Source organism: Erinaceus europaeus, chromosome 14 (genome assembly GCF_950295315.1).
Source record: "Erinaceus europaeus chromosome 14, mEriEur2.1, whole genome shotgun sequence".
In the NCBI taxonomy this organism is placed as follows: Eukaryota; Metazoa; Chordata; class Mammalia; order Eulipotyphla; family Erinaceidae; genus Erinaceus; species Erinaceus europaeus.
In genome coordinates, this window is record NC_080175.1 from 10,834,117 (window position 1) to 10,844,173 (window position 10,057).

A 10,057-nucleotide genomic window follows, 5' to 3' on the forward strand; every position below is an offset into this window, starting at 1 on the left:
TTAATGCTTCAGTTACAGCAAAAAGGAAGGGGTGCAAACTGAGGCTGGGAATGTCAGTCTCCTCCTCAACCCCCAGGAAGTTTTGTTGGATTTCATTTCTTACTCCCTAAAGCTCAAAGAATTCTTAGTCACGGTTTTGCCCTCTGTGGTATTTCAGGACATTCACTATTAAATTCTTTAACAATCATATGATGTATATGTTGTTTTCCTGGATTCACATATACGTAAATCGGGGCTTAGAGAAGTTAAAGACGTGCCCAATATCAAACCGACTGTAAATATAGAAGAGATTTGGAGAGTATTTTCATTCCAAAGATTCTGTTTTGCATGTCCCGTCAACATATATAACTTTCTGTTGAACATTTATCACTTCATATGTGTCCCCACCTAGTTATCTTTCTATTCACCCCGTGCCTGGTCCTACTAGACGTGCTTTCTAGATACCCCCATTCACCCGAAGTTCTTGTTTTTTTAAGAATTTCTTTTTAAAAAATATTTATTTTCCATTTTGTTGCCCTTGTTCTTATATTGTTGTTATTGATGTCATTGTTGTTGGACAGGACAGAGAGAAATGGAGAGAGGAGGGGAAGACAGGGAGAGGGAGAGAAAGACACCTGCAGACTTGCTTCACCGCCTGTGAAATGACTCCCCTGCAGGTGGGGAGCCGGGGGCTCGAACTGGGATCCTTACGCCGGGTCCTTGCTGTGCTACCACCTGACTCCCCCCACCTGAAGTTCTTATCCTTCTTCTGTGGTCCTCAGTTGGATTGGTTGCCATAGAATCTATCACAAATCACATGTTTCTCCTTCCCCATAACTAACTGAATTGCACAAGTAGGTAAGTAAGATAGGCCAGGAAGGTATGATAACTAAGCACCTGAGAGAAGATAATATATGTTTTCCAAATTACCATCTTCTACACTCATTTCCTTCTGTCAGGTTCCAGCTTCTAACTATCCAAAGTAAGCACCAAACAAATACCCACTGATGGTGCCAGCCAATAAGCAGTAGTGGCCATCTCCACAGTCTCTAGAGATCCATCTATGTAGGGTTTTTTTTTTTTTTTTTTTTTTCCCTTTCCCATCTCAGGGCCTGAGTATCTGACACTACAAGACAAAAGAACTTAAATCCACGTTCTCCTTGATCCTTCTTGGTTTTAGTCCTTCTTTATTCAATAGAGACTTAGTCTGTGCCTGGGGTTATGCTGGGCTTGACATTGTTACTTTGAGAACATGTCCTAGTTGGACAAATATACAAAGGGCCATGACAGTTTTACTAGTAGCTGAAGAGTCCATATACTAGAGAGGCTGAGGTCAGCAACATGTTGCAAGTTGCATGGAACAAAAGGACAGTGATGACTTTGGTTTTTTTGCTTGAAAATAGCAAAATTTCCCAAAGAAAACAATTTTACTAATATGTGATATAGAACTGAGGAAATATTGGTTATCCATTAATCCTTTCTTTTTTGCCTCCAGTGTTATCACTGGGGCTCAGTGTCTACACTACAAATCCACTGCTCCTATGGCCATGTTTTTCAAAAAAAATTTTTTGATAGGACTGAGAGAAATTGAAAGAGGAGGGTGAGACAGAAAGTAAGAGAGAAAGAGAAAGAAATATACTTGCAGACCTGCTTCACTTCTTGTGAAGTGACCCCCCCCCCCCACATACAGGAAGACAGCCAGGGGCTCGAACCAGGATCCTTGAGTGGGTCCTTGTGCTTCTTACTATGTGTGCTTAACCCAGTGTGTCACACCTGGCCTCCCCATTAATCTTTAAAATATAAAGGGGCTTTATACTTTCTTTTTTAAATTTTATATTTTATTTGTTTATTTTTCCCTTTTGTTGCCCTTGTTGTTTTTTTATTGTTGTTGTAGTTACTGTTGTTGTTGTTGTCATTGTTGGATAGGACAGAGAGAAATGGAGAAAGGAGGGAAGACACCTGCAGACCTGCTTCACCACTTGTGAAACGACTCACCTACAGGTGGGGAGCCGGGGGCTCGAACTGGGATCCTTACGCCGGTCCTTGTTCTTTGCGCCATGTGTGTTTAACCCGTTGTGCTACCGCCCAACTCCCGGATTTTCACTTTAATAAGGCTCTGGGGAATGCATCACACATGTGATTACCACTAAGTGGCTTCCACAGTCCACATTTTGAAAACTTCTGTGTACAAAGAAAGAGAGAGAGAGAGAGAGGCCAGGTGGTGGCACGCCTGGCTAAGCACACATGTTGCAGTGCACAAGGACCCAGGTTCAGGCCACTGGTCCTCACCTGCAGAGGGAAAACATGAGTGGTGAAGCAGGTCTGCAGGTGTCTCGATGTATCTCTCCTTCTCTCTCTTCTTCTCTCCCTCTCAATTTTTCTCTATCTCTATCCAATAATAAATAGAGAGAGAGAGAGAGAGAGAGAGAGAGAGAGAGGGGATGAGAATGAGAATGAGCAATTAAAATAGGTTTCTCTACCAGAGAATCCTTCCTTCCTGGAGGGACAAATATTGATGAAAGGTTCCTTTCTAGTAGTTCTTGACTATAATAAAGACTCTAGGATTTAATGTTTCTAACTTTTCTAGAGAGTACTACTTAACTTAGTACTTCTAGAAAGCACTACTCCACAGCCCATGGAGTTCCCTTTGGTGCTGTCCCTGGTGCTCCTATGTAGTGTTGGGGCTCAGGCGCATAACTTCATATGCTAAGGCATGTGCTTTATCGGTGGTCCACCTCCTGCCCCCTGGGATGCCATATTGAAGAACTAGTGGGGACCCAGAGGTATTGCTGAAAGTCTTCCAGGCCACTTCCCACATCCTCCACTGTGCCATTGCTCATTGCTTTTTAATAAGTGCTCACCTCCGGGGGAGAAATATTGTGATCCTTCAAAGTAAAATGGAACATGGGACAGGTAAACACCCTCCCAGCCCAGCACAGTAAAGTCAGGCAAGGAAGTGATGTGGCTGGCACCTTGTGGGAGCTCCCCTGCCTGACCCCCCAGGTCTGCAGAAGAGAGACTCTGACTGGGAGAGGGAGTCGGAGCTACCGTCCTTCTTGCTCCCGCATTTGTTACTGAGGGTTCTGCAAGGTCAGCCACCAACCTGTCTTTTGTCCTTTCTTTTTGACTGGAGGCACAGGAGGTGGTGGTGGTGAGGGTGCAAACGCTGTTGATTCTTCCAGGTTCTGTTCCAGTTCTCTTCTCTCCTTATCTTCTTGTAGTTTAGTTTCAAAGAAAGTCCTTAATAGCAACAAAATGGGATTTTACAATAGAATTGTTTTGGAATTTCACTTGCAGTCTGGGTTATATTGTAGTGTAGATACCAATATATTTTCTGGTAATTAATTAGCTACTTCAGAACAAATCAGCTTCAATTTCCAAGGCCCCTAAATAGTGATAGTGGTATAAAACTGAGTTCAAGAATTTTGGCCTGGAAATAAATGCCTAAAGTGTTTAGGTACTCATCTTAAAGCTCTTTGATTTCTGTTTCTATTTATAAAGTAAAATTTGGAGTTTTGATTTATTTAAGGAATACTGGATTTTCTCTTTGAATAAATGGTCAGCAGAGGTAGGGAGAAGGAAAGCACATATCTGGATTCTTTTTTGTCTGAAAAAAATTTTTTAATGATATTAGGGTAGCTCTATGCATGAAAATAGTTTCAGCAAAGGGTGTGGAAGTCAGCCTGTCATGCTCAGTTTTGTGGCTTCAATATAGGCTCTTTCAAAATAGATCTGGTATTGTGAATTTTCTTCTAAGTGTTCTCCACAGATGATGAACCCATTTGCAGTCCCACCAGCTGTGTGGGAGGGTTTCTTTACCCCTGCAACTTCTCCAGCATTTGTTGTTACCATCTTCATTTGCGTTTCTCTGATAGCCAATGACACTGAGCTTTTTTTTTTTTTTTTTTTTTTTGGTCATATGTTTTTCTGGCCCTTAAATATCTCTTCTTTGGTGAAGATATGTGGGAGTGGGGACATGGAGAGGATTGGGAAGGGGGCTCTGGGGTCCGGGTGCATGATGGTGGCATGAGCCTAAGTTGAAGAGTAAGAAAGAGTGTTTTGCATAAACCTCTCATGGTGGGGATGAGAAATTATACCCATGTGTCAACAAATGTACTATAAGCCACTAAGCCCCCCTGCAATAAAGGGATAAAAGGAAAACATATATATCTATATACAAAATATATAATATATGCACTATATACAATATGTAATATATAACTATATCATATAAAGCATGCATGATATGTAACAAATATAATATCTGGCATGGCATGATGTGTGGTATCACCTCTGAGTGACCTCTCTGACCCAGGATTCTATTTTTTCTTTTGAGAGAAAGAGAGAGACACCACAGCATCACCCCATGCATGGGGCTCCACTAGTGCTGTTCATGGTGCTCATAGGTGGTGCCAGGACTTGAACTCAGGGTCTCCCCATGGTAAGGTGTGTGCTCTACCAGATGAGCTCTCCACTGGCCTTAACATATGGATTTCCCAACTGTACCGGATGGATGTGCATGGCCTGCCTGCGTGGTAGGTGGAGTGAGAAGCCCTGTGCTTACACTGACACTCTGCTCTCAGTGGGGGAAGTTACCTGAGCACATGATCCACCTCCACTTGATTGGAGGGATCCAGTCCCTGCAGCTGCTCAGTTATGGCCCCATTGACCCACTGCACAGCCGTGCTGACTGCATTCAACCGTTCCACTTCCTCTGCCTCCAGGAGCTCTGGCAAAGGGTTCTCTGGGACTTCGAAGTGAGTGGAGATCACCGTGGAGCAGATGCTCTGAAAACAGCAAAACGTGGCCTACATTTTCCCTCTCACTGAAAAGAGGTAAGGGAATGAACCTAGTCTTTTAATGCGAGTGATATTTTAACACCTATTTCAAAGGGAAAATGAGAATATGTAATTTTCTCTGAGATACATTTTTTATAACTGTTGAAACACTGTGGAATCCAGCTTCAAGGAACATTTAAAATTATTGCCTCGTAAAAACCTTACACTGAGCTTCATCATAATCACTACATCTCTGGTAGATAAAAGGATAGAGGTGGGCTTGATCAGACTTACTTTCTTCCCAGAGAGATTGTAAGAAATTATTTCTGACAACAAATATGTAGCAATCAAAATAAATTTAAATGATTTTTTTTTTCTTGGAGGAGGGCAATCTACCTGTCTGTGAATCTATATGTAAATATATGGATCTTATAAATTTACCTGTAGATCTACAGAACTCACCATATTAATGGTGTCAGGGTTTTTGTTTGTTTGTTTTTGCCTCCAGGGTTATTGCTGGGGCTCAGTGCCTGCACGAGGAATCCACTGCTCCTGGAGGCTATTTTTTCCCTTTTGTTGCCCTTGTTGTTTTATCATTGTTGTTATTATTGTTATTGGATAGGACAGAGAGAAATGGAGAGAAGAGGGGAAGACAGACGGGAAGAGAAAGATAGACACCTGCAGACCTGCTTCACGGCTTGTGAAGCGATGCCCCCTGTAGGTGGGGAGCCTGGGGCTCAAAGCGGGATCCTTATGCAGGTCCTTGTGCTTCCTGCCATGTGCACTTAACCCACTGCGCTATGCCCAACCCCCATCAGTTTTAAAATAATCTTTGCCTTGACCCCACCAATGTGTCCTCGAGCCCCAGATCCCCAGATCCCTACCCCACTAGGGAAAAGAGAGAGACAGGCTGGAGTACAGATCAACATGCCAACGCCCATGTTCAGTGGGGAAGCAATTACAGAAGCCAGACCTCCCATGTTCTGCACCCCATAATGATCCTGGTTCCATATGCCCAAAGAGATAAAGAATAGGAAAGGTTTCAAGGGAGGGGATTGGATAAGGAGTTCTGATCATGGGAATTGTGTGGAATTATACCCCTCTTATCCTATAGTCTTGTCAATATTTCTATTTTATAAATAAAAATTAAAATTAATAATAATCTTTGCCCATGTCCTTTCTCCATCTTGGTCATCTTTCAATTTGCTTGTTCTGTCAATAATAAAATTACATTGACAGAATAATAATCTTGTGATTTATTTTTGTGTATTTATGCTATATGTGTTTCAAAAAAACACTGATTTTTTTCTTTGTGAATGTTTCCAGGGCTTCATGACTCCAGGCTGACTTTTTCAAATAGAGAGAAGAGACTCCAAGAGAAAGAGGGAGAGAGGGAAAGAGACCATAGTACTGAAGCTTCCCCGAGTGTTGTGGGCCTTGAGTTCAAACCTGGCTCATGTCCAGGGCAACATGGTTACCTCCCAGGTGAGCTGTCTTTCAAGCTCATAGACTCTATATTTCAATGTATTCATTTCCAGCCAATCAGACAATAAATGCAGTGAGACCAGTACATAGAGAACCACACACTTAAGACTACCTCATACCTTGGGAAAGTTTTGAATGGTGCAGAAAATTTCCACTTGTAGGGTTGGAAGTCCCAGTCCATCCAGTATGCTTTTCCCCAGTACTTGGCAGATGGTAGGAGGTTTTGCCAATTTAGAAAAGCAGTTTGCCTTAAAAGAAAATATAAACAAGATCACCATACCACAGTTCATTTATCTAGAAAAGGCTATTTGCATTTCTTTTTTCTGATTTCTACTTAAACCTCTCTGCTTTGGTTTGAGGCAGATGCTGAGTCTCTGGTATATGGGATTGTGCGTGGGACATGACACATGGCAATTTGGTGTCTTCCAATCTCTCCGCAGAAAGTCAGATGCGTCCTTTACCTTCAAGGATCAGTGTCGGCTCTGCGGAGCTAGCACAGCTGTGGTGCACAGGATTTAGATGTGAGAGGTCCAGGTTCAAGCACTAGCCCCACTGGAAACTACAGCTGAGCAGTGCTCCGTAATAAAAGAAAGGCTTAATGCCAGTCCTTAACAGGCCTATTTTGTCGTCAATTCCCTAGCCTATCCTGACTGGGATACAAGAGCTGACTGGCCTCCAGAACACTGTGATGCGTTCAAACTTAAGAAACCTCAAGTGAGCCCACTTTTATTCCTCCCAGCATATTTTAATGGTGAAAACTTATGCAGAGGCTGTATTTCACTTACTATCAGTGAGCTCATGTTCAAAGAGGACCACTGGAACCTTAGATATCATAGTTTTGCTGATGGGGAAAAACAGAAACCATCTGGAGATGATCCAAGAAAGAGACCAAAGGAAGAGAGTCAAGCTGAGATAGAAGGCACATTCAGGGAGGCTGAGTGAGAGAGAGTCTGGATGCTGTTTTTAAGCAGAGCAGCAGCAGCTAGGAGAGAAGCAAGGAGGGAGAATGAAGACTCACATTCCTCGTTTTTTTTTTTTATTATTATTACCAGATAGTAGTGGGTTGTGCTGTTAGTATTTCACTTAGCAGAGCAGGTTGCTGACCTTGCAAAGCAAAACACAATGACCTCAACCTGCATAACAGGTTATGCATCTAACACCTGTCAGCAACATACTGGCACAGAGGAGGTGTACTAGCAGAATTAAAGCAAATACCAATTTTTCAGGTCATCGTGCTTTTGAAGGATGGTAGTTTGTATGTTACAGAGTAAGAGTCGGGGGTCGGGCAGTAGCACACTTTGCAAGTGGTGAAGCAGGTCCGCAGGTGTCTGTCTTTCTCTGTCTCCCCATCTCTCTCGGTTTCTCTCTGTCCTATCCAACAACATCAATGGCAACAATAATGACAACAAGGACTGTAACAACAAGGGCAACAATAAATGGGGGGGGAAGAGTCTAAATGAATCTAGTAGACTCGAGAGAGAAGAGTATGATCTAGCTTAAACCTTGTGCATCATAGTGTCTTCTGTTCAAGCAGAGAGTACCTACAAGTGCAAGTGCAATGTATTGTTTTAGTAAAAAGGAAGGAAACATTTTAAAAGTGTTTCAAATATACCTTGAAGGAGTTACTGTATGTTGTTTATCACTGTACCCCATGACATGGTGCCTGGTACAGTTAGGATTTCACAAGCTGAATCCTGTAATAATGTCAGCCATATTATTGTCATGTCACATATGACTTAAGTCATTAAATTCTCAAAACGTAGTGGATGCCATAGGCAGGGAGGTGGGTGAAATGGGTGAAGGGAGTTAAGAGTTACACAAATTCCATTACAGTACAAGTCATGGAGGGTGGGGGTAGATAGCATACAAAGAGACTCTCATGTTATACAAAGAGACTCTCATGCCTGAGGCTCCAAAGTCCCAGGTTAAATCCTCCACACCAACATAAACTAGAGCTGAGCTGTGCTCTAGTAAAAAAAAAAAATGCCATGGAGATATAGTGTAAAATAAAATGCACAGTAATTATATTGATACTGGGTAGTATATTTGGAAGTTGTTCAGAAAGTAGTGGTTTTTGTTTGTCTCTTTGCTTGTTTTTTTTTTTTTTTTGCCACAGAATTATTACTGAAGTCTGTATCACACCACATCTTTCTTATTTAATTATTTAATTATTTATTTATTTATGCCTCCAAGGTTATTGCTGGGGCTTGGTGCCTGCACTACGAATCCACTGCTCCTGAAGGCCATTTTCCCCGGCTTTTTGTTGTCTTTGTTGATTATTGTTGTTGTTATTTGATAGGACAGAGAGAAATCCAGAGAGAAGGGGAAGAGAGGGGCAGAGAAAGACATATACCTGCAGACCTGCTTCAATGCTTGTGAAGCGACCCCCCTGCAGGTGGGGAGCTGAGGGCTCAAACCGGGATCCCTATGTGTTCCTTGCGCTTTGAGCCATGTGCACTTAACCTGCTGTGCTACCACCGGGCCCCCTTTCTCTCTCTCTCTCTCCCTCTCCCTCTCTCATCTCTCTCTTCCTTCTCTCCCTTTTGATCTTTCTTCTGGACATGACAGGGAGAAATTGAGAGTGGAGGGGGCACAGAGAGGAAGAAAGAAAGAGAAGCGCCTGCAGTCCTGCTTCACTGCTCCTGAAGCTTCCCCTGCAGGTGGGGACTGGGGGCTTGAACCAAGATCCTTGCACATGGTAACCCACTGCCCCCTACCCCCTGGCTTAGAGAGTAGATCTTAAAAATTCTCATAATCTGTTGATTATGCCTTCAAAATTCTCAAAACAACCCTATAAGCTAAGTAAATGTATCATCTCCACTTCACAGGTGAATAGACTTCTAAAGAAAAAAACTGGATTATCTAAGATAATAGAGCCTGTGTTTTAAGTTACTTCGTGCTAAACCACCTCAAAGCTTAGTGGCTTAAACCATTACTATTATCATTTATGTATTTATTTTTCTTTGCTCCTGATTCTGCAATTTGGACAGAATGCAAGTGGGAAATTCTTCACCAGTCTTTCTTGGGGTCTCCTATGGATTTGCTGTCATCTGGAGGCTTGACTGAGGTCACTCACATGTCCACTTTCTCAGTTGGCATGGCTGGAACATTTAGAGGTTGGTTGAAAATCCTCTGTCTTTCTGGGTGAGTTTCCTGGAGGCCTCACATTTGCCGGGGTCTCTCTCTACCTGATTTCTGTTTAGCAGGGTAATCAGACTGCCTCACACCATGATGACTAGCATCCAAGAGAGAGTTTTCCAAGAGGATGAGCCTCAGTGAGCATGCACGTCCCTGGCCTCTGCTTGCATCATGCTTGCCAAGGTACTGCTGATCAAAGCAAGTAACAAGGCCAAGTCCGGAGTCAGCATGGGAGAGGCTTACAGAGCTGCTCCCAGCAGTGGTTTTGTTCACTGGGAACTATCAATGTGACAGTAAATTTTCAGTAGATGTACTACAGCTCCTGAGTGACAGGGTCAGGCGTACACTGAGATCTAATTCCCAACCCCAAGCTATTTTGAAACTTTAAAGAATTTGTATTTGTAATTTTAGTGGGTTGCAAGATTGTAAAATCACAGGGTATAGTTCCACACCCACCACTAAGGTTCTGTGTCCACCACACTTCCACCTCACAAAGATAACCATAGTACTCCCACATCTTAGAGACAGTTTGCTTCCGGTTCCCCCCCCACACGTTTATGAATATCAGTTCTCTATAGTCTACATATAAGTGAACCCACCCAGGAGTGTCTCTCATCTCTTTACTTAGTTTGCTAAGCATAATCACCTCCAGTTCCATCCACTGTGTCCCAAAGGAC

At 42.7% G+C, this 10,057-nt stretch overlaps 1 protein-coding gene across 3 annotated transcripts in view; it reads right to left on the reverse strand.

Moving 5' to 3' along the window:
- The window catches only part of ENO4 (enolase 4), a 32,202-nt gene that overhangs the window by 19,303 nt on the left and 2,842 nt on the right, over window positions 1-10,057 (reverse strand). For all 3 annotated transcript variants that reach the window (XR_009544637.1, XM_007518477.3, XM_060171218.1), the window contains exons 2-4: window positions 6,362-6,490; window positions 4,576-4,766; window positions 3,083-3,219 (exon numbers count right to left, since the gene is read on the reverse strand). Coding sequence is in view for 2 of the 3 variants with exons in the window: in XM_007518477.3 (XP_007518539.2) it covers window positions 3,083-3,219; window positions 4,576-4,766; window positions 6,362-6,490 (457 nt within the window). In the remaining variant the exon portion in view is untranslated. The remainder of the gene's footprint in view (window positions 1-3,082; window positions 3,220-4,575; window positions 4,767-6,361; window positions 6,491-10,057) is intronic.